This window comes from Neopsephotus bourkii, unplaced genomic scaffold (genome assembly GCF_033783945.1).
Source record: "Neopsephotus bourkii isolate Nb327-2 ecotype Australia unplaced genomic scaffold, CSIRO-AGI_Nbou_v1 NB_107, whole genome shotgun sequence".
Classification (NCBI taxonomy): domain Eukaryota; kingdom Metazoa; phylum Chordata; class Aves; order Psittaciformes; family Psittacidae; genus Neopsephotus; species Neopsephotus bourkii.
The window spans coordinates 6,737,037-6,762,574 of NW_026900624.1; the positions used below are offsets into that span (position 1 = coordinate 6,737,037).

Sequence of the window (25,538 nt, forward strand, 5' to 3'; positions counted from 1 at the left end):
GGCTTGCAGCAAAAGCTTTGCTGAAAGCAACACATTTGTACAGAAGGATCTAATTTCAATAAAAATGTCTTTGCCAAGTCAGAATACTTGGAAAATAACTGACTGGATCTAGAGCAGAAACTCTCTCTCAGCAGCCCAGTAAGTAGTGGATAAAAAGAAACAAAAAAAATACAAGCATACAAAATCTGAGTTTGCAGGCAGAGAGCACTGAGCAGAGCACTCCCCAGTTGCAAACACTACACAGATTAGGGATGTGATTGCAGGAGTGGCTCTGAAGGACAGACCTTCCCTCCTTCATCCCTACCACCCACTAGGGACATGCACTCTGGCAACTCCATGCTCTGGCAAAATTCAGCAGCATTCAGCAAGTTGTGGAACAACTGTGCTAGGTCTTTACGTAATGGAAACCTGTGTGGTTGAAACCAGCAGATGCCCTGACCTACCTCTGGTTGATATGACTCTAATGCTGAAATGAAAGTCCCTTTTTTTAACTCTCAGTGCTGGCTGGTGCTTTAATCTAATTCACAGAATATCACACAGCCAGCTCCTCAGAGCAAGTCTTCTCCTTGGTTCTGTTTTAAATGTTAACAACACAGCTACATATCTAACCATGTTCTAGAGCTTTCCAGGCAAAACTATTATGCAATTCCTCATCTACTATACACAGGTTTTACTACAGCTGCATTAGCTTCATACTGCCTAAACATCTATCCTCATGCCATTCAGACATTTTGAGAAACAGTGGAAATACCCCGATGCTTCTTCCAAGGTTTTATTCTCTTCATCTAAACAAGGAAACCACAAGAAAGGCTCATGAGTGATACAGGAGGAATGAAGGATTTAGTTTTTTTTTCTTGAAGCCCAACAGGCAACCTACAAGAGGGCAAGAAGGACCACATCTAGAGAACACCTAGACCACTAAGGCAAACAACATATTATATATCATAAAATCACTTTGAGCATAGAATCATAGAATAGTTAGGGTTGGAAACGACCTTAAGATCATTTAGTTCCAACCCCCCTGCCATCGGCAGGAACACCTCACACTAAACCATGTCTCCCAAGGCTTTGTTCAACCCAGCCTTGAACACTGCCAGGAGCATTCACAACTTCCCTGGCCAGCCCATTCCAGTGCCTCACCACCCTCACAGTAAAGAATTTCTTCCTTATATCCAATCTAAACTTCCCCTGTTTAAGTTTTAGCCCATTACCCCTTGTCCTATCACTACGGTCCCTGATGAAGATTCCCTCTCCAGCATCCTTGTAGGCCCCCTTCAGATACTGGAAGGCTGCTATGAGGTCTCCACGCAGCCTTCTCTTCTCCAGGCTGAACAGCCTCAACTTTCTCAGCCTGTCTTCATACCGGAGGTGCTCCAGTCCCCTGATCATCCTCATGGCCCTCCTCTGGACTTGTTCCAAGAGTCCCATGTCCTTTTTATGTTGAGGACACCAGAACTGCACACAATGCTCCAAGTGAGGTCTCACAAGAGCAGAGTAGAGGGGCAGGATCACATCCTTTGACCTGCTGGTCATGCTCCTTTTGATGCAGCCCAGGATACAGTTGGCTTTCTGGGCTGCATGTTTGTCTTCTTGTTTCCTCCTGTTCCTTATTTGTCTGTTCAGATACATCTACCATCTCTGGCATCAAGCTACACAAGCTTTAGTGCAGAGACTATATTTTTGTTGTGTTTATATAGTGCACGGTGCATGAAGGTTCTTGTCTACCCACACTAGAAAGAAGGGAGGCTTAGAGATACATGGTGGCCAGCAGCAGAAGCAGCTGACAGCTGTCAGCTCCTCAAGAAGAAATGTAATTGGTTTTATGTGAGAGCCACTCCAGCAGCTGTATTTTGCAAAATACCTTTCTGACAGATTCCAGCCAGGCTAAACAATGGCTTTTCCTCTTGCCAGCAGCATCTGCTTGATTGCAGCATGCTTGCTTTTAGCTTTGCATTTGAATCAAGAGCACAGCAATCTCCCGCCTAATGACTTAAAACCAGAGACCTCTGGATCCATTGTGAAGAGCGGTCCCCTTCCCTCGCTGCACCCATGGCTTGCCCACCACAGCTCTCACCCTCCTGATGCATGGTTGCTTCTCAGCAAAACCACACCACCATGGCCAGCTGGTTCTCTCACAGCAAAACCATGTTGTACTGGGGATGCTCGGCATGACTACCCACACAGCTGACTTGCAGTCATGACCTATCACATCGCTGTCACCTTGTGCTGAAGAAGTTTTGCTGCTCGGCAGCTTACCAGAAACAGGAGAAGGCTGCCAACAAATAACAGTTTAAATCAAAGTAATCTGACTCCTGCTCTGTCACATGATTAACTGTTTACCTTTTAATTGCTTGTAATAATTGGGTAGTGACAAGTTAATGAATTTCACAGTATGTGTCACATATCACTGTGCCACATGGTTGTTTCTTCTGCAGCTGCAGCAGAGCTAAGGCTAAGTCTGTGAAATTACTGATAGACGATAGTTAACCCTGTCCACTCACCATGGAAGAAAGGATGCCTCCAAGAGACTCATTCAATCACCTCCCTGTCTTTTCCAGACTGCAGCACACAGCCTTTTTATTTTTGGAAGAAATAAACCACAAAGCCCCTTGCACAAGTCCCCATGCCACGAGCATGGTACATGCTGTCCCTGTGGGCTCCTGGTTCTGCCACTATCAACCACAGACCAGGAGAGGAATGGCTTGGGGTGAGCTTGGGTAGCACTACAGAGCAGAAGCTTCCATACTTTTCACAATGTTTTCCCTTCTCAGTGCACCTTATGGGGAGAAGGCAGAGGCTAGGGCATTTTATGTAACCTGTTTTAATCACCCTGTCAGCATAAATAGGAGCACATCTTTCCATAATAATAAAATTCTATAGTATAGACAGAGAAACAGGCAAGCGCCAAAACCCAAAGAGAAATCACTCCTGACTGAAAGCAAACAGCTGCCAGAGTTGCTTACAAACAATTCATACAGGAAATAATTCGTTTCGCTCCTCTCTAATTACAGGGGACTCTTCCACAAAGTTGCCATTCACACCAATGTGGGCAAACCATTCAGTGCCTGCTGCTGGGGGACACCTCCTTTCTAGGTAAAGGACCTCTGACTGTGCCCTTGTCTGTTCCCAAACCAGATAGACAGATGGCCGCCTGCCAGAGAACGTAACCAGCTCCAGCTCCCACTGCCTGGATGGCAAATGGAGCTTCACAGCATCTGCATTTCCAACAGCTGCTGCCCACATCTCCGTAACTTGCTCAGGTCATCACTGCTTCCAGGAGGACTCTGCAGTTTGGACATCGCTGAGCGATGCTTGTCAGTTGAGGCTGTCTAACAGGCCAGTGGCACAGTTAGGCCTCCATGTGACTAACAGGCTGCCAGCTATTAACTTCTCTGCCTTCTTCCCTTCTGTCCCATGAGAAAAGAAGATGGTGTTGGGAGGAGAAAAGAATCAGAAGGTAATGTATGGGAAGGTAAAAGGTGACACAGCAGCATGCAAGATGATGGAAGAAGCTGTGCTACCAGCAAGCACTGGTGTTAAAAATGCAGTGAGCACTTTGGAGCCCCATGTCTGCCACAAGAAGGGCTCAAGGAGCAGAACAAGCACATGGGCTGCCTCTGAAATCTCCTGGTGGGAAGTTTCTCTGCTAGCTTCTCAGCCAGAAAGCTTTAGGCAGTAAGAAGACATAGGCATGGTGATACCTGCACAGGGGACTATTGAAACCACTCCAAATCCAGCTGCAGCTCAGTACAGATCCGACTGGAAAGTGATGTTGACTTGTTTCCAAAAAAACATGGGGAAGCTCATGTATGCAACACTACAAAGAACCGCGCAGTCTTTCTGTTGGACATTACTTGTGTTTTAGTTCTTGTGAGCAGAGACAGGTGAAACCCAGCAGGAAGAACAGGAGGTGCTGCACCAGTGACCCCAACCACAGAATCGGCTCACCTGGCTACCTGCATGGACACAGCTCAGTCACAAAGAGCAAAAGGTCCTCCCCTTTTGTGCAGGGTACCATCACTGCCATAGCTGGTGGCACCTGGGATGGCTCCCAGGTCTGTGGTCAGATATGACAGCCAAGAAGTGACTCCCCCTCTTGGGATCCCATCCTGTAAAGTCCTGGGCAACTAAGCACATTTCCCCTGTGGCTTTGTCTACCTGGGGACACTCAGGAAAATGAAATTATATTCACTAAATTAAGAAGAGAAAGCTGTTTAGATAAGTTGTGCTTAGGTCTCTGATATAGAACTGAAGTGTGATTAATTTGTATCCCTTCCTACCCCTTTAATTCTCAGAATGAGTGTCCATACTGAGTTTCAATGAGGTTTAATTAATCGTCTTTAAAAGGTAGCTTAGATTAACTTTCTTATGTTCCCCCTGTAGACAACCCATGAATTACAGTATTAAAGCACCATGCCTCAAAGGATTCTTGCACCGTGGGAACCTTTCCTACTCAGAGTTTTTCAATAGTCAAAATTTCTAAGCTATCTTTTATGCCAGTTTTAGTCTACTGGCTCAAATGGGTCCACAAAAGACATTTGTACAAATTAATGCAATTAAGTGAAAACCTTCCTCTCTTACTTGATAAAATCACAAGTTCTGCAGGGACATTCTAATTCAAGTTAAGAATTATTTTACTGATTTAACTCTGGTTTGTTAAAGATTAAGGATTTGCCTAACAATGAACTTATAGTGGGTTTAATAGGCCAGTTTCATTAATGGAGGCAAATTCCAGGAGACAGACATATATTTTAGTATAGCTAACCTGGTTTAGCTGAGGTTCAACATGCATCTAACTGACTTGAGTTGAAACAACTTACACTTAGGTTGCACAAGTAAATTATTATGGGCTAAGGTAGTCTCAGGTGCCACAGGCAGCAGCTACACCAGAACTCCATGCATGCCCACTCTAGCCCCAAAGCAAGTGTTGAGTAATTTGAAGGAGGACAAGTAAGCACTTTTCACCTACCAAAGTGCAAGACAGCAAACTGGCAGTAACTGCAGAGGACCTGATGGATCATAAGTCAGGGCAGTCTAGACAACTGCTGCAGTGTTTGATCAACTCCATCTGAAGCCATACCTTTGGTAATCTTCATACTTAAAGAGAGTTACTCTTAAAATGCAGTGTTAATGTATGCCCAAAGGGAGTTTGCACAATGCAAACTGCCTTCTAAAATTGTTGTGTTTAATTGACATGGACAAAGTTACGGTCATGTTCCACTGAACACTGTCATTCTGTTAAAGAGGAGGGACAAGGCACACATTTGAATTACTACAACACAGTGTTCATGAGACTGGTTCGTATGTAAAACAACTACAAAGCAAAACAACTACAGTATTTTTATATTGCTTTCCTGTTTTCCCACTGCTTAAGATTACAGAAGTGGCAACACAGTGTTGGCAAATATGATGAGAGCTAGTTTTGGAGAGTACCTGATTTCAAAATGAAATCTGTTCTTTTCACATGGCAATGCACTTCCATTGGCCTTAGTTACAAATAGGATCCACATGAGTGCAGATATTTCAACCTCTGTGGTGCAGAAATGGAGGCTATGTTGGAACTAATACTGATAAAGCCCCTGTCAGTCAGGCTTACAAAATGGTTAAGAGCAACCACACTCACTCCCCCTATCACTGCCCCTAGAGAAAATACACTTGTGGTGAGCCATGAAATAAGTGCCAAGTGGAAGCAAAGCTAAAAGCATTACAGAGGGAAAAAACTCTGATGTGGTTTCCCTCCTCAACTATAAGCCTACAGCTTGTAAATGGAAAACAGATAGCCACCGACTGTCACTGACTCACATTCTTACCACTTACATGAAGGTCCCCAGCTATGGCAGGGTAATTACTCTTGACTGACAATCAAGCAAGTCAGTTACTACTTTGGTTAGTACAAATAGTGTATTTAGCGCTCCTGCTTGGCACCATTGGCCAACCAAAGTGCCAGCCAATGGTTGGTACTTGCTTCCCCTTCACTGCATTCTGGCTAGTGCTGCTGTCACTGTTTTGAACTTTCTGGTCAGTTCCCAGCTTCTTGTCTCGTTAACACAGCACATCCTAACCTGCTCTAGGCAATACCCCACAATGTACATGAAATAGTTCTAGCATTTTTGCTGCCTCCATGCACAAATGATTCCCAGCACCAGAAAACTAGCACAACAATGAAAACCACAGGAAGAAATTAAAAATCAAATATGATGAGTACTCAATAGCAAAAAGGTCAAGACTGTCTTTCAAAAAACTTTTTCTTACAACAAATGAATGCTACGCCTTGTTAAAAATGGTGGCAATACAAATTCATTCCAGAATAACAAACCTGTGTCAACTTAATTATTGCAAACTCCACTTGCTGGTAGAGACAGATACTTGCTGGTACTAAGGCAGATGAAGAGAGAGGATATTGCTTAGAAATGAGTGTTGTTTCTACAAAATACTCTTAAGGTGCAAATCTTGAGGACCAGATTCTCAGTTTTATGTATGTTAACACAAAGCAATGAAAGACTCTTCCTTTAGTGTCAGCCAGTGTCCCAGCTTTGAGATTTCCTACCTGACTCTTTATGTGCTTATGGGGCTGATGCAAATGACACAGACAAGCCACCCTCTCACCAGAAAAGAAGAAAACACATTCATGCACAACTCAAGGGAAGTGCTTGTGGTTTATGGGGATTTTTTTTTATTATTGTTTTTAAATGTATTTTAAAATACATTTATTGGTTTCTACTTTGTCTTATAAACCAAGAATTCAGAAAAAGATAAAGAAAATTAAAGAAATTTAAAAGCATGTTAAAACATCAGGCCCGCACTGCTTTGTTCAACCTGTGCTTCAGGTCTAAGAGACTTAGTAAGACAACCTCTCAAAACCAACCACCAAGTGCAAAAGCCTATGACTATAAAAATTTGACCCCAGCTGACACATACTGTAGTATTACGGCAAAACTGCGGGACCCTGCAGTTTTCTCATAGCAAAGGGTGTTTTGTTTTTAACCACTACACTGTCTTCAGTTTGCTATGTGGCTGCTGAGATGGAAAACTAGAAGTCTGGATTTTGCGTTCAGCTCTTTCAGTGTGTTTTTCCACCCCTCTAAAGTGCAAGGAGCTGAACTTATATTTAGGAATTTTTTCAGAGATAACAAATCTGTCCCACTGTGCAGTTTTATGTATTCATTTTGTCTTCTTTTACAGAGAAAGACAACAGACAAGGGAGTTCAAACAAAGCTCAGAGAAGCCAAAAAGGAAACCACAGGTTTTATTTTTCTCTTCAGAGCTTATGTTTAGTGAGGCCTCATCCCTCAGCATGTAAGATATTATGCTGTGCTCTTCTAGGATTTTTAAATACCACGGATTACCCAGAGAGATTCTGTGAATGCAAATAAACCTGATGGTAACTGAAAGACACATATAAACACTCTTCAATGCTTCTCCTCCAATATTCTCAGACCTCAGGAGAGATACCTGGAGAAAAGATGTTCCAGTTTCAGTGGCAAAGGTCGCCTTTGGCAACATCCTTTGGGAAGTAAGTCAAGATTGTTTACCCTCTAGTGGTACTTTGGTGTTCTTTGGTTCCCAAAAGCACAAAGGAGAAAATTCTTTTCCAATCTCTACTTCTGTTTATCCTTCTCCCTCCAGCTTCTTAATTTCACCCAAAGAGAAAAGTCATCAAGGCAAGACCAACTACTTGGCATAGTTAGGTGAGCTCTATCTAGAGCCTTGGGCAATGTGATATAGGGTGAGGTATCCCTGCCCATGGCAGGGGAGTTGGAACTAGATGATCTTAAGGTACTTTCCAAATGAAACCATTCTATGATCCTATAATTCTTTTACTTTACTCAACCATGACTCTGCTCTTGAAGACCCTGAAACTTAAAAGAGGAATATCCTGAAGGCACTTCAGCTTATGTTGCCTGTAAAGTTGCCACAAAGGATAAACATTTCAGTTTGTGCATTGTAATTGGGTCAGGCTATGCTGGCCCGTTTACAGTGGACAACAAAAAAGGATACAAAGAAGGAAAAAAAGTATCACCCAAACAGTGAAGTTCAGGCCCTTCTATTCAGGAGGTCTTCGGCAGGGACTGTTTTATTCTCCTTCACAGAGTGCAGCCCACTGAGCAAGGAAGGAACATGTGCAACTTGCAATAGGTCAGTAACTTCACAGGAGTCAATAAAATTGCTCACATGCTGAAGCCAGTGAAGCTAACGCAAGCTCAGGTAAAATGTGTGCTTACTGAGCTTTGCCAAATCAGCAACTACCTCCTGAATTTAAAGTCCAAGGATTGCTGCAGCTTCCATTTCCTCTTTAAAAAAAGTTTCCTTTCCACTCCATAAGGAAATTGTCTTTACCTAACAAACTGATAGATCTTTTCCCGTACACTACAACAAGCTAAAACATAAGCAATACCAGATGTACCCTGCATTAGTTACCAAATCTCTGCCACTTTAATCCAGTCTAACAGGACAGACTAGTGCATGTCAGCATGGGCCTTTGTCAACCTGTAACCTTCAGCTGACATTACAGCTGCTGTCTTGAAGAACATGGCCTACTCCATAATTAGGTAATACAGCTGCACAAGGCTGTCCAAGACAAAAATAGTTCAACTTAGCACCAAGTTCAATATTGATCCAGGGTCAGCATCACTAGACTCATTTTCCAGACACAGGAGTCCAATCCAGTGTCACTGAGATTCTAATGGAAGAGATACACAAGGCAGATAGAAACAGGGATTAGACAATGCCCACACTGAGACACCAACTCCCAGTCTGGAAAGTCTCCACACATAATTCCACCATACGCTCTTTAGACAGCTGAATTGTCATCACTTTTCCAGCCCTGTTCACATGTTCAGTTAAACTAAGACAAGAAAATTCCATTATTACACCATAAAAGTATAAAACTTGCTTTTGTTTAATGTGACATTTGAGCCTGGGAAAAAGCCTTTGCTCTGAAATCCAGTGATTGACTAACACTGCTAAGCATGTAAACAGCTAATTCTCAGATCTTCTTTTGACCTTTTCCTGTAACTTCCATTAGATTTTAAAGCACAAGTTTGGCAGAGCTATTGCCAAGAAAGGGCTTTCACCATCCCCACCACATGTAGGTAACGTATGCAGAAATAAACGCCCAGGGACAAACTCCCTTTCACTTCATTATTGATTTCCATCAGCATATTTGCAATGAGAATGGATTTGGTCATTTACGGTAAACAGGCATCCATCTTGTTAACACTTCTGGTTGTTGAAGAAAGCAGATTTGCAAAGCAACAGTTTCTTGTAGCACTGATCCTGGCAAATGACTCCATATCACCTCCTATGAACTTTCTAAATCAGGATGTTACTCAGTTCCCAGCTCACCACTGAATTCATTCGAAGCCGGATCCTGCCCATAGCCAACAGACTCTCTAATGAAGGAACCACAAAAAAAGCCTGCAGATCTGTTAGTAATGACACTGCTGAAGCCTGGTTTAGAATGCATCTAAGGGATGAGGCCTGATAGACAACCCTCCTGTGATTAAGCTTTCCGCGATGGTGCTCTCTCTCATGTAGTGTCTCTGGTGTCTATTAACACAGCTGGGTTCACAGTTCAATTATGTGAATTCTTTGATGTCTCATTATGCAGTTAAAAACATACTCCAGTTTTACCCAGAGGCTCCTCTCCTCTCTCCAGATACTGATTTCCATGAACCTCCTAGGAATCTTAATATCTCTGATACTACTGTCATTGTGCCACAGTTGGCCAGCAGTTTCAAGAAGCATTTGGCAAGATGGAGGCTAGGGAGAAGTGAGACATGGGGCAAGATGGCAGTCCTATCATATAAGTATCTTTTTCTGAGAAAACTAGGTTCAACACACCATTATACACACTCCAACAAGTACACTGTGATAGTAGGGGTGAAATACCATTTCTTCACGCAGCAAAGAGAATCTTACTCCTTGCTCTATTTTCATCACTGAACTTTAGATTATCCTGTTATTTAAAACAATTTCAAATACAGAACTAATTCATATGGAAATGTACAGCAAAAATTCTAAATGTGAGAAAGTATATCTTTTCATTTGCTGTAAATCAAATTGTTTATTAAAAAAATCACCAGCCAAGAAAATCTCAACTTCCTCACCCCCTAAGAATCTGTTTCTGACTTTCTCCCTTCCTTCTGCCTCAACCTTTCTTCTCCTCAACACAAAGTCATGCTTTTCTTTTCTTTTTTTTTTTAAGCAAATTAAGCAAAAAAATCTTAAACCTGCTTTTTGCCTGGAATTCCCCATTTTGTTTCTCCTCACTAACACTTAAGACAAATAACAGTATCTGGTCTTAATGGTTTTATATCAACAGCTTTGACAGAATTTGGTTCTAGTGACCAAATATGACCATGATTCAACCATAAACTGCCTACTCCAGATGTGAAGGTTCATATCCAGAACTGCTAATGCAATAACACACAACATTTAATGTCACATTATTACCACATACACTGATCTGCTTGCAAAACTTTGTATTTCAAGGCCCAAATTTCAAAACAAGTCTTTACTCTCAGGCCCTCTGGATCGTAAGGCATGAGATCTGAACCTCTGCAGTCTCTACTTTTAGGTATCAAGACCACAGTTAATTGCACAGAAGCTCTGTAATTCTGCGTAAGAAATGTTCAATGAATGAGCAAAATCAGAGACTGCTTAAGAAGGCTTCAGCAATACAGTACAAAAAGATAAAGAAAACAGACTGAGAAAAGTAGCCAATTTACCTGGAGTATTAACAGCATCTGAATAATAGAGGGTGGAACTCTGGCCCGAGAACGTGATAATGCATCTTCCAACTTAATATTGAGGGTAATTATATTCCTAAAGTGCAGAAGAGCCAGCTGCCGAACTGAGGGCTCCTTCCCCTTAGAAACAGAAACAAAACAAGACAGATTATGAGCAACGTGAAAATGAGTTTCAATATCCACTGTCAAAATTCCTTCCTCCACTAGTGGGATTACAAGAATGGTAAACCTAAATGGATCTTAAGGTCCTTTCCAACCCTAACTATTCTATGATTCTATGAAAAGCAAAGGAAACATACAAAGGACACAGAGCAGCCCACAAGTCTGAACAGTGAATTTGATTTGGCAGTAATGAACGCTGCACACAACGACTGAGCCTGACTGCGTGCGAAAATGGTGGGGTGCAGTGTTGGGGATCATATCCGAGCACAGGATATATATGAATGTTTTGTACTTTAACAGTTTGGTTTGGGGGTTGTTTGTTTTTTTGTTTGGTTGGTTTTTTTTAAAGCGGGGTTGAAAAAGAGAATTTCTATTGCTTCTAAAGATTTTTAGTACTGTCTGGTTACTGTCTTCAAATTACAATGGGAATCCCAACTCAGCCCACCTATGGATCCCCCTTTTCTCTACAGTCTGGAAGACTTCACTATAAGGCACGAGAAGAGCTAAAGTTTCATAATGCATTTTCAAAGGCATCTTTTTGCAGGTCAAGAATACATTCGCATTGAAGAAAATCTCACCTGAAGCATATAATGCTAGGTCTGCCTGCAGAGATTAACACTTCATGCCTTATGAAGGGCTGCAAAACTGTTCCTGTGTTTCGCATCAAAGTTTTTTACTTGGGTATATATGGCTGTACATACATATTCTTGCCTGCAGTTATGAGTGCTGCCAGCCAAATATTAGCGCTTCCAGCAGGTCTGATACGCAGCTAGTACTGACTTATCTTAGTTTGGAATAAAGAAGTCTGACCCAATTCCACTCTACCTCACCCATTCCTTTTCACTTTGTTAGCAATTTATACTGAAGGCCGCAAATTTGCTTCAATTTCTAATGAACTGGATTCACAAGAGCACCAGCTGGGCTCTTAGAAGTAACCTCAGAACATCAGGCACCCAGATCTATTTGAAATTGCATGGGATTTAAGGTTCTTACCCCCTCTAGGCTCCTTTGAAAATTCTAGCAATTATTTCCATCTCAAAGGTGAGGAGACTTGTGTTGCTAAATTATTTTCAAAGGCTTCAGGAACACAACAGTGAAAAGGAGTATTTGATGCATTTTTCAGAAACATCTGAGTTCTAATTTAGTCAAGTGCTTTGGAAAACCAGGTTAAGAGCCTACCTATATCTCCAGGTGTTCAAATGCCTTACATCTGAATTATGTGGAACACAAAATCTCCCACTGTGTTCTAATACCATCTTATTTCTATCATTTTTAAAGTTTCTGTTAGTAAGACGCACATGAATGGGTGAAGTAGCCCTGCTTGTTTTTAGAGGTCTTCCCTTTCAGAATGAAATTCTGTGTAAAGCTGAAGCTTTTCCATTGAATTCATGCCTGTATTATCTGCAAATGGTAATACCATTAGCATTGGCACCATCGTTTTAGGCATAAAGTCCACTTGGAAAAATGGTAGGTTTCTGAAGTTTCCTCAAATATGTTTAGGCACCAAGCTCCTACTAAAATCCTTAGGCATATAGGAGCAACTCCAGAAGGTCACTTGTACCTATCTGGTACAAAGATTTCCTTGGGATTTAAGTGACAAACAACACCCTGGCCATCACTAAATTAGAAGATTGATCCTTCATCCGAATCAGATCAAGTACCTATTGTGGATCTAAAATTACCGGGGTCAAATTCTGTGCTCATGTAAATTGGGCTCACTCCACTGACTATTGCTGTGCACTTGCAATAGCATAGAATTCAATCTCGGAAATACAATTCCTCTTCAAAAATGGAGATTCTTCCAGTACAAATTCATATGCAGATATTTAAGTCAACACAGCTCCACTTACTTCACAGTGTGCATATTAGACCTTATCTTCCATAACCTTTTTGACTTTTAGTGTCAGTTGGCAAAAGGAATCACCATCCTCTGCAGTCACTTTGGTTTTCAAAGTCCCCCTTCATCTTTTTCACACAAGCACTTCAAACCTGTTTGCATAAGTAACTTATTTGCATGACATGACTATACAGAACAGCTGCACTGGGAGGTTGGCCCAAGGGGAGAGAGTTAAGGATTGCATCAATCTGTTGATAAACCAGTAAGGTTGCTTTTTCCAGTTTTTCAAGATTGTATAGTAACAGAGTGATTTTTCACCTGCACAGGATAGAAAATAGCCTGAAGCATGGGCAGGACATCACTGAAGAAAAAGTCCCAGGTTTCAGCTAAGGTATCCAGTAGTTTCTGCCCTGCAAAAACACAAAACAAAACAGTGAACTATTTATGTTGCAATAAATAACTGCAACAATTAAGACATGTAGGAAACAATGTGAATATGCTACTGTACACAAAGATGAATCATGTAACAGCTACTATTAGCAGTATGGAAATAGTATTCCTTTTGTGTATCAGATCATTCAGTATTTGTGTCTTTTCAGGTGACACATCTGATGTTCTTAGTAAATTCAAAGATTTTCAGGTTAGAGCTTACTCAAATTTTCTGAGTATGAAGAATAAACAGTAATAGCCCAGGTTGCTGCCTCCTCCTCCTCTTCTTGCAGTTAATACCTTGTGGACAAGGAGAGCAGTAGGAGGAGGACACAGCAGGTTAAACATGGAAGCATTCCTACAGAGAAATCCCTCCCCCCCCCCCCACTCTTCCCTCTGTCCTCCAAGCGGCAAGGCAGCAGAACAAACCACTCTTTGTGGAGATGCTCCACAAAGCAACTCCTCAAATCAAACCCTTAAGTTCCTTGTATCTCTGGTTACATAGAAAATCTCACCCAAGATCTATGGAAAAAGATGGTGTGTTGTGGCTCAACTTTTTACTGTAATTTTCAAAGGATGCAGTCAAAATCTGGATGCTGTCTTCAAATCCCTGATCCCCAGAATAGCCTGTGTGACCTTGGGGAAGCTCTTTAGCCTTGCTGTGCTCCTATTCCAACTGTAAATGGAGAGCAATGCCACTGCACCTCCACCAGCAAGTATTATGGAGATATATGCATCAATGATTATGAGGCATTCATAGAAGACAATATGGCATATCAGGAAGCAAATTCAGTAGCAACCAATCAATACTACTATTGGTGTCAGAATCAGATACTATTCTTAATTTCTGTATTACAGCATTACTTAGGGACTCAGCCAAGGAACATTTTGCCCAGAATTACCCACATATCACAAAGAAACTATGCATGAAAGCATCTCCTACTCAAAGTTAGCCAAGTGCCAATCTTTATTGTGGGATATTTGATCTGCCTGCATTTTTAAGTACATGACAAATAGCACCAGCTCTGGCCCATCTGCAACTCCTGAATTATTCCTGGGTTAATGACTTTAAGTGCTTTCAGTGACAAATGTGGATCACCATGCTATACTGCAGCTGCTGGCGTGTGAACCACGCCAAGGTCTTTGTTTCTGTACCACCAGGCATGAGCTCTCTCTGTCCTGCACACTTGTGCACAAGACTGAAAAGGGTATTCTTGGTTTCAATTTTTTCCTAAATTCGTCTTGCATTAATTCCAGTGAAACACAGCAGGGAATCTGGTCCAAAACTGCCTAGCAGCTGTAACAGTAGCAGTAATAATAATAATAATAATAATAATAATTACCTGTGCTATTTTTGGCTGGGATAGAGTTAATTTTCTTTGTAGTTGCTTGTATGGGGCTGTGTTTTGGGTTTGTGCTGGAAATAGTGTTCATAACACAGGGATGTTTTAGTTATAGCCCAGCAGTGCTTGCACAGAGCCAAGGCTTTTCTTCTGCTTCTCACCCACCAGCAAGAAGGCTGGGAGTGTACAGGAAGCTGGGAGGGGACACAGCCAGGACAGCTAACCCCAACTGACCCAAGGGATATCCCAGACTATATCACATCATGCGCAGCATACAAACCTGGGGAAAGAGGGAGAAAGGGGGGGGACATTCGGAGTGATGGCATTTGCCTTCCCAAGTAACCGTTACGCATGATGGAGCCTTGCTGTCCTGGGGAAGGCTGAACACCTGCCTGTGATAGGAAGTGATGAATGAATTCCTTGTTTTGCTTTACTTGCGTGCACAGCTTTTGCTTTACCTAATGAACTGTCTTTTCTCACATTTACCTTTCCAAGCCTCTCCCCCAGAACACAAGGGAAGAGTGAGTGAAGGGCTGTGATGTGCTTAGTTGCCAGCTGGGGTTAAACCATGACAATGCTGTTGCATTATAACCTCCATATACTAGTGTCTGAAATATGAAGGTTTTCCAAAGAGGTAAATCTGATCATGAAGGAGAAGCCAAATCCCTCTATGGCTTGAGGGCAGAGTTTTAAAAAGAGTTAAATATGCTAGTTACCCACAAGCTAAGGTTAAGTGGAAACTAAGCCCTTACAAATCTGGCTCTAGCTGAACATCAGTCATTTTCAAATCTTACTGCTAGAATTGCATGAAATCAAATTACCCTGTTGAGATAAACATGCATTTACTATCGTACATTCCTTTCATCTTGTGGCCAGCTTGCTTTGTGAAGTGATGGATTTCTGTACAGCGGCTCAGAAAGGCTGCAGGGTGAACTGCCTTTGCCAGGCAGGCCTTTTACAGGGGGCTCTGGAAGAATTCCTGTGGTTTATTGATGATGAACATCTTTCACACGGAGGAATGTGACTTTCACTTCCATTCAAGGATATGTTTGTTTTGCCATCAGGCAAAGATCCCTACATTTACCAGAAGCATTTGCCAGATTTTAGGAAGCTGAGTTACTCTAAATGCTCATTTCAATGATGCACGATATAGTCAATTTTGTATGACATAAAAATACATGCAATACTTTTCACAGCGCTTCTAAAAGCTAACTGAGACTCCTGTAAGAAATATAAGAATAAAAAAATCATTGCTTCAAAACCCACTTCAGGACAAAAACATTCTAAATTGTGCTCTGAAGTGATCATTTTTCACTTTTGAAAACTTCAACACCAACCGAATAGGGAAACTCAAACCCTGGGATGTGGGACAACCTGAGATTTGAGGGCAGGACTGCTGCTGCTGCTGCTGCTTACCCAGGAAGGGAGCCCTGCTCAGGATGGAAGCTCCCAAAATTTCTGTGCTCCCAACTTTGTCTTGGGTGTTTTGGGAGCCATGGAGTCACTGACTACAGGATGGACTCTGCAGTGCTGCTGCCTCTACTGCAAAGAACCCCAAATTCAGCCCTGGAAACTCACATCCATCCCCAGCTCCCCAGGCAAGTTACCAAACAGCTGTCTGTCAGAAAGACCTCTGCCTCTGAATGAGATTCCTACATTACAGCTACCCACCTGAACCCTGCCAGTTTTAGTGAGCTCACATTTCTGAGGCTGGACATGGAAAAAACATGACTGATTTAATCATCACCTTACCAGGTTTTCTGACCATATTTTAAGGGGCAACCACAAAATGATAAAATAAATTAAAACCCAAAATAAACATAACAGCTTGCTGAACTTTTTTATTTGCTAAACATGCTCCTATATTTGAAAGCTATTTAGTGGTCTCATATTTCAGTTTTTCATCTCAGCTTTGATCTCAAACTTTAGAGATAGTATATTTTTGATTTTCAAACTAGTAAAACCAAAAGAAAAATGGGTTGGACTTTGGTAGGTCTTCACATCTAATTTGATGATTTGATACTTTAAACCCAACTTTGTGATTTATGCAGAGCAGCTATGAAGGCCTTGACATCCTTATAGCCCCCCTTATGCTCTCCAAGCTAGTATTTTATATAATGGAAGAATTCTGTGTTCAGCTAAAGAGTGCGTACCCTTTGGGGGTATTCTTTTAATGTGAAACTTGTTGTCTTTTTGCGGTGTTTAGGGCTACTCTCTTCTCATCAGAAAAGCTGTGTCCCATAGCACCATCTTAATCTGACCAGCTGTACTGTCAGTGATGAAAGGTCACATCTAGAATTTATAGATAGCTGAAACTAATGGAAATAGTTGTCTCCAGGATAAATATACTGCGTAAACAGCATACTTAGCCTAAGTGGTATTAAGACTGCAGCTTTGGAAAAGAAAAGATGCACTTCTTTAAAATCACCTCAAGACTCCTCAGAGATATTCAGGTTGTTTACATAGCAATAATTCTTCAAGATATTCCAAAACCATTTCATCCTTTGATGATGTATAGAATTAAAAAATCATTTAGGGTGGAAAAGACCTTTAAGATCAATGAGTCCAATCATTAATCCAGCACTGTCAAGTCCACCATTAAATCAGGTCCCTAAGTGCCACATCTACACATCTTTTACATACCTCCAGGGATGGTGATTCAACCACTTCCCTAGGCAGCTTGTTCCAGTGCTTGACAACCTTTCTGGTGAAGAAATATTTCCTAATATCCAATCTAAACCCCCCTTGGTGCAACTTGTATGCCTACATCTAGGACAAAACAGCATATTTAAGAGCACATCTAAATGCCACACAATAGCATAGGACATGAAATGAGGATGACTGTAAAATGACACTTCAGGTGGAGATTATCACAGAATAGTTTTGGTTGGAAGGGACTTTCAAGATCATCCAGTTGCAATCCCCCTGCCATGGGCAGGGACAATTTTGACTAGGCCAGGTTGTTCAAAGCCCTGTCCAGCCTGGCCTTAGATGCTTCCAGGAATGGGCAGCCACAGCTTCTCTAGGCAACCCATGCCAATGCCTCACCACCCTCACAGTAAGGAATTTTTTCCTAATATCTACTCTAAATCTCCCCTCTGCCAGTTTAAAGCCATTCTGCTTTGTCTTATTCCTACATGTCCTTGTAAAATGTCCCTCTCCAGAGTTCTTGTAGGCCCCCTTTATGTATTGGAAGACCTTACACTGTCATAAGGTCTCCCAGAAGCCTTCTCTTTTTCAGGCTGAACAAGACCAACTCTCTCAGCCTGCCTTCATAAGAGAGGTGCTTCAGCCCTCTCCTTGATATTTACTTCCATAAGGTGACACTTACAGAAGGTGCAGACAGACAAATGGCTCCTTGACCTGTCTGACCCCATTATGTATACATCAATCCAGATTAACTCTTAAAAAAACCTACAACATTATTCTGGACATAGCCAGGCACTTCGACTAACTGGGATCTTAGTGCTTAGTTTTTTGTTTATTAAGAAATCTCAGTCTATTTTTCTACTTTTCCTTAATATTGAGCAGGCTATAACTGAAGGAGAAGGAAGTGTCCATACTGCAGTTAGTCTTTCCTTTACTTTCTTTCTGCTCCTCTAGGCAGTCACCTCTCCTTGATGAAAATCAATGGGAACACCAAGGCGGGACACAAAAAACTGCAGGAACAAAATGATACAAACTAATCCATAGTCCCAGAAAGACAGCAGAAGGCATCATACTACCTCCAAAATGCATTTGCTGAAACTCCGGTGACAGATATAGGTAGCCATGCCAAAATTCAAGTTACCTTCATAAAACCGGATCTTGTCCCTTAGGATCACCATGCCTTTTGTGAGCAGCTGATTCTGTAAAATACAATACAGACTACCTTTACTCAATTCTGTACTTCCCTACAGCCATCACATTACACATTTTGTTCTTTCTTAACTTTTGACAGTGAAAGGGGTCTTTTGTTTTAATGATCACTCATCAAAGGACTCCTCCTGTGTCCATCTTGCTTAAATCACTTGGGACACTGGCCAAACACTAATATAATCACCTACTGATTTCAGGATACAGTACGTATTCTGTGCAGTACAAAGTGCTTCTCAAACTTCAAATGGCTTACCTACAAATCATGTACTGTCTTAGAGAAGCAGAAAAATACTGCTTCAACAGATGGCATGTACTTACTGCTAAATGTCTTTCCTATTAACTATACTACAAGGAACTTAACTGATTTACTCAAGAACTTACAATTTTAAGCTAAAAGAGAATGTCTGAAAGTCTACTGAAAGAAAGCAATGTCATACAGCAATACAGTGACTGGACAAATCTATTCCATGGTTTGGGCTTCCACTATCTAACTATATATATATAGAATTCAAATCTCACTGCTCCGTAAATAACACAACACAGAGAAGTCAGTGAACATCTCTGAATGGTTTCAAGGATCTCTAGATCACTATTTAGAGTGGGTGAAATGGTTTTGCTTAGTAGCATATTAGGAAATCTGACTTAAAATAGACACATGCCTACCTGTAGATATTCAGTGAAGAAGGATCCCAGTTCTGTTTTCAATAATTGCCTGTATTAAAAGAATAAGAAAAGGTTCTGCGTAATTGGCAAATTGTATTAGCTATGCACTGCATGGAAAAGGTGAGGTCACTAATAGCAAAACATTTTCATATGAACACAGAGCCTGTCAACAATGCCTAACTACAAATAGAGCAAACAGGTTCAACAATACCAAGACTCCCAACCAGCATTCTGTGTGATCAAAACATCTGCTGTGCTTTTAGATGGCTCAGTTCCACAAATACATATGAAGTAAATTAAGATTTGACGAAAAGAGGATGCTTTCCCTCCTACATCTAATCCTTTTACAAAGGCTGGAATAGTTTTCCTGCTGTGCTAGGGCTTCAGTGGTGCCTGGCATTGCAGACGTGGGAGAACTCCTGGTGCTCTCTGCCCATCTGTGGGTCTAGGCCAAAAGCTGAGCACGTGACTTGGCTGGCATGTTCAAACCCAAAACATCCCTGTCCTGCTTGAGGCTGAAAAAAAGAGCTGTGTCAAAATATTTAGAGAGAAACCCAAAGCAGGATGACAATTCTGTGGGTTTTGTTGCGGGTGTGAAACCTGGCCAGTGTCCATTGAAAGGGTCATGATTTTCCACTCTGAAGACTCAGAACAGCTTAAGTTTCATGCACTTTCAGTCAAAAAGCAGGTAGGTATTTAACAGCTTAGCTCTGCCTTTTATGACTCCTTTACACTAAAACCTATAAAGCAAACTCAGTGAGCAAACCAAGCTCACAAGCAAAAAAAATCCCACAAACAACGCTCAAATTTGAAAACAGAATTCAATCTGATTCCCAAGCTCAATGTCTGTATCCAAGTAAAACTCACTACATGTTGCTAAAAAGCTGTATTTATGTCTCAGATATTGGGTCTTAGATATACTTCTCTGCACTCAGGTTGCCATTTAGATACCTAAATGAGAGCTTGGACCTTACAGAGTGTAGTCCCAGCTGGGTTTTCTAAACACATGAAAATCTGCCCTGGAGCTCCTTTGAAAACCTCACTCTGTGACCACCTCAGGGCTCACGAAGAGTGATATCAAATTCAACTTAAAATCTAAATACCTGCTTCACTTAGGGTAGTTATGTAAGTTATGGTTTCAGTAGCATGTTATCGTCTATCTCTTTGGGTTATGTCTTTAACAAATAACTAATCATTTTTTTTAAGTAGTAAATAAATACATGTGGTTTAGTTAGTCCAGCATATCCATATGCTCCATGAAAAAGACTGCAGGAGCTGGATCTGACGTTTTTAGCACCACATGCTTCAGCAAGCCTCTTGAGATCTTCTGAAAGTTCAGGGAAAAGAGAAGAAGGTCAATCTTTAGGAGGCTGAAATACAGTATCTTATTTATTTATCTATACTGACCTCATAGCACCCTATGTAAACACTCCAGGCATAAATGAAATAGAAAATAAACAAAAGGAAGGAGTTTTTCAGATGTTCCTAAGAATCAAAATCCTTTTCAGCTAGAGACAAACTATATATGGACCAAAATTTTCAAAGCCAGCTCAGGCTTTAGCCATATATCTCTCCATGAATGGTCATTGTACAGCTAGGCACCTTGGCCTGCTCTTGCAGCATATGGGAGAGGACAACCCCTGCAGTGCCCAGAGACTCCATCCTCAATGTTACCCACTGACAGCCCCTTGGCAGGGGCTAAAACTCATTTCCCCCAAAGACTGTTAAAGTCTTAAAGCCTTAAGAGAACGTCAGTGAGTACAAGAATGCTACAGACAAATTGTGGAATGCTCACCCAAAGTAAAAATTTACTGTCCAAGTGGTGTGATTTTTTTTCTGGATCAGAAGCAATGGCAATGAAGGTTTTTCTCACTTTGAACATAAATAATATTTAACCCTATTTTTAGGGTTAAAATAACAAGGAAGGTTTTTTTGCAGTTTTGAATTTTCCTATGATAAAGACAATTTATTCCTATATATCTCTTTGTGCCACTGATTCAAAAAAATCCTGATACTTTATGCTGACAGGTTTTGCTTAATCTTCTACCCTCTCCTCAAGCTAGCAACTCAGTGAAGTCTAGTCCCAGATTCCTCATTGTCTTGAACAGGCAATTTGCAAATACCTTCTCTTTTCATATTTTAGGTTCTACTGATAATTCCTGGTATTTAGGGCAGGAAATACAAAATTATGTTCTACTTGTCCAATACCTAGTCCTCTGATAAAATCCCACCACATTTCCATTTTTTCAACTGTAAGTGAACTAAACAAACCCCTTGTAGCTAATTATATGCACTGGACAGCATCACACCAACCAGTACTTAGCTACATTAGCATCTCTATTTACAGGGTAGAGGAAGAACTGACAGCACAATTAATGTGTCTTGCTTTGTGAATCCCTAATGACACAGATACTTCATGCTACTTAATTAACTTCTAGTGAAATAGTGAGGCCCTCAGGCCACATCAGCACTGGTGTTTGATGTTCTCTGCACCCAGGTTCATTTCAGATTCATTTAAAAGAGATCTGCAACAAAACTGGATCCAAGACATTGCTTGTAATTTTGTTTTTCAACCTTGCAAAATTTTTCTCAACAAAAATCAGCTAGGTTGTCACCTGTCAGATCTTGGATCATTCAGATTACTGAACAACCATAGATACATGGGCATCATGGTAGAATCTAGGTAAAAATCTGATTAAACCTAAATAAGATCCCTGATCAGATAGAAGACCTCACTTCAAGAACATTTGATTTTGAAGCCAGTCAAGGGCTCTTATGAAGCTTTTCTGTCATTGGTATCGGGTCTTTGCCTGAAGTTTAATAACTACATAAATTAAGATGATAATATACATTCACATAAAATATGACAAAATAGCTCCTGAGTTTTCTGCAACCTCCTGCTGCTGCTTCTTTGGTTCATTTTGAAATTAACTCTTGCAACATTACTTAAAATAGAAAGTCTAACACTGCATAATATCTGTTAAATAAAATTAAATGAAGCAAATGCAAACAAGTGATTTTACTAGATTTGAACTCTTGCTGCGAAAGAGGAAATGCCACTAAAATGTGCTTTGTTTGCATCAAGTCAGTATCCTGAAACTCAGAAAAGAGGCAGCTATAAATATGTATTAGCTTTAATAAAGGACATCCGGCTTCCACTGTGTTTCCCTTTCCTTTTTTTTCTTCCTTGATTTACAAGTGGTGTAAATAAACACTTTGAAATGACATAAGGTACATGAAAAGAAAAAGGAAAAAACACTATACGATTCCTATACAATTACAATCACATGCACCAAGAGAAACCCTGAACAGTAAGTATATGCATATAGATTTTTATTACATGACTTTTGAATCAATCCCCTATTAAATCACCTCGTAAGGGCTCATAAGAAGTAATGTACAGGCCATACACTGGTGATACTCCCAGTTACTGGAGTATCTTCTCATCACTTCACTATACTACTTCATTAGCTTTAGCAGTTATTCAGGAGTTACAGTAATATGAGAGAGACACAAATCACACACTGTTTTTTGGTAACAGGGTTTCTGAGAGCTATGAAACGCCATATTTAAGGCCACTTTCTAATGCCAGAAAAGTGCAAATGGTGTCAAAAGGCATTGGTGTACATGAGTGGCAGCTTTTGAGAGTCAAACCTAGAAAAGTAAATGGTATTGTACAGATCTGTACCCACTGATGTTTTCTTAAATAATTAGTGCATACATAACCAGGGTTCAAAGCCTTGAGATGTGTGTTCAGAAAAAGAAGTTATACATATTTTTTGCATGTATGTGACATGCAATAGTTGAATATATGTGACATTCCTGAGTCAAAATGATGCTGTGCAAATATTGCAGGTATAAGCTAACTGTTTATAAATATTTAGACTTGGTCTGTGAGTCAACTTTGATATTCATGGTTTAATTATGAAAGTATCCCAGAATATGCTGTAATTAAAGTGGTAAAATAAAATAACTTCTCTTAGTCCTGCTACTGTTGGAAAAAACAGTTGGAAAAAAAAATGTTTACCTGAACGCTTCTGCACTCAAATTCTGCCCAGCAGAAAGAATGGCTATTTGCTTCTTTGCATTTATGTTCTTGTGGGGAAAATGTATCTAAGGCAATCATAAGGCAAAATACACTTGTTCCAATTCTGAGAACATGTTTATGAATCAGATATTTTTGTATTCAATAATAGCACTAACCCAAAGAATGTTATTTTGAATTAAATAACAATAGCAGTAAGCCAGATATTTTTGGCTTGTGTCAAATCAGTATTTCTTAGTTATGTTTTGAGCTGAATTTAAGTGAGGCAAAAGGGCTTTGTATGCAAATTATCAGGAGGCCCTAAAATGTTATTGACTGTGATCGGCAATAAAATGAAGCAAACATCAGGAATGCAGTAGCTTCTGTCAAGAGGCCATGGCTGGGCACGTGAACAGGCATGCTTTAAAAATACCACTACCATGCTCTCATTTACAGACAGATCTTTTGGCTGTCGCATCCTGTTTGCTCACTCGCAGTTTCCTCAGTTTAACTTTTCTATGAATGAAGCAAGCAGGACACACACGAGAACACAAAAACAAACTCAGAATTGTCACTGAGAGGGTAGACAGCTTTTGGTAGTAAATTAGAAGGCTGTTCAGGCCAAGCTGGACACAAGAAGGAACAACCTCAAAGCAGCAGCAGAAAAGAACCATCCCTGAAAGCCACGCTGCATCTCTCCAAACACTCACTCATCCCAGGACAGCTATGCTGCTGGTGCCTCATTTATGACAGCAGCTTGCTAGCTCAGTCTAGATTTCACAGTATTTTGTCCATCAGCTCAGGTAAAAGTCACCAGGCATTCCCCCAAAGTGAGTGATCAGCTGAGGTAACAACAAAGCAGCGTTACCCTTACCCTAACAAAAAGAAATGGGTCTATCATGTGGAAGCAAAGCCCATCATAAAATGGAAAAAAAGAACAGTCTATCTGCAATGTCTGTCTTCTGTTTGTTGGTTCATACAAGACTGTGTTTGTCTCTGTCACATCAGCAGATAATTTTTCCTCTTCTCCCTCACCAGCAGATGAGCATCCTGAGGGAAATGCATTGGGCCAGGAAATTTCAGCCCAGAACCATCTTTTTTTTGTCATTCAGATAAAGCTGAAGAATCCTAACTGCACTTCCAGTAACAATGATTAACTATTATTCCAATAACTAACTTGAAATGATTGATGGATCATGCTAACTGACAGCCATCCTAGAAAAGCTATTCTTTATATGTCACTTTCTCCCCAGAGAAGCAAGAAATAGCTGGAGAATAAGTTTCTTTTAATTTCAAAAAGACAGAGGGAGCAGGAAAAGAGAAACCAAAGAATAAATGTCATTCACATGGATATTTCCACAAACAAAGGAACCAGACTGGGCCAGCTATTCCAGACTGAGAACCAAACAGGGAAAGATAATCCCAGAATATCTGGATATTCTGTGGATATTGTCAGATTCTGGAATATAGATTGAGTGGGAATAAGCAGTAAGGGAAAGGGAATCACTGAGGCTCTTATTTGAAGACAGCTAGGAAGGTAATAAGCTGTCTGTCTTTTGGAAGTGAATATTCTTTCCTACCTTTATTCTACGGTGTTGGGCATTGGGCCAAATTTATAAAATGAAATCTGGTACACCTTGCCCTTATCAAGGAGAGAGGATTTAGTAAGCAACAGTAAGTGCTAGAAAATGCAGTAAAAAGTGAAGTGCTATAAATCCAGATATCAGCTTATCTCTTGGTAAGCTTATCTTTACAATTATAATGTAAATAATTGGAATAGTAGGATTTTCAGCTTCTCTCTTGGGGATTTTTTTGGTTGGGATTTTTTTTTTTTTTTGTTCTTTTTTTTGTTTTGGTTTTTTTTTTCGGTTTACATTTTCAGGAAGAAGAGTTCCCCTTATACATCTCACTCCTATTTAGTCTCCTGCAAATGGTATCATCACAGTATGAGAAAGAAGTAGGAACCTTAAACTGTGTTACTCAGGTTACTGTGTTGAGAGGACAGCTTTATAACATTTACAGCATATTCAGCTTGTGCAGAAGAAGCAGCTAGATGTTAGAGACCACCAGGCTTTACATCCTTTGCAGATGAAAGGGAAGGACTTCAGAGCTAGGCCTGACACCGATGGAAAGGGCAGCGTTGTTGCAGCAGAATAGGGCTGCATTACTAGAGGGGTCCCCATTTTCCTTTTGTTAATTTCAATCTGGTATGTCAAGACAGACTGAAACAATCCATCCTGCTCACATCTGAGTATCTCTCTTGCAGAAGGAGGAACTCAGCTCCTACTATGCAATGAGGTGTTCACACATACATCAGCAACAACTATGCACTGGGGCCAAATTGACAATACTGGTTGAAACTACCACTGGGAAAAAAAACACTGTAATACTGCTGTAGGAGCTTTCTAGTGCAAGTGTCAGCAGACAGTTATGCGCAAAATGGCTAAAGACACCTTGTGTAAAGGCAAGTC

The 25,538-nt window shown here is 40.7% G+C and overlaps 1 protein-coding gene across 8 annotated transcripts in view; it reads right to left on the minus strand.

Annotated features, from left to right (window-relative positions):
• PRR5 (proline rich 5) overlaps window positions 1-25,538 on the minus strand; it is a 92,297-nt gene that overhangs the window by 17,819 nt on the left and 48,940 nt on the right. For all 8 annotated transcript variants that reach the window (XM_061359057.1, XM_061359067.1, XM_061359086.1 and 5 more), the window contains 4 exons: window positions 19,044-19,092; window positions 18,313-18,370; window positions 13,069-13,160; window positions 10,731-10,871 (listed from right to left, as the gene is read on the minus strand). In XM_061359057.1, coding sequence (XP_061215041.1) covers window positions 10,731-10,871; window positions 13,069-13,160; window positions 18,313-18,370; window positions 19,044-19,092 — 340 coding nt within the window. The remainder of the gene's footprint in view (window positions 1-10,730; window positions 10,872-13,068; window positions 13,161-18,312; window positions 18,371-19,043; window positions 19,093-25,538) is intronic.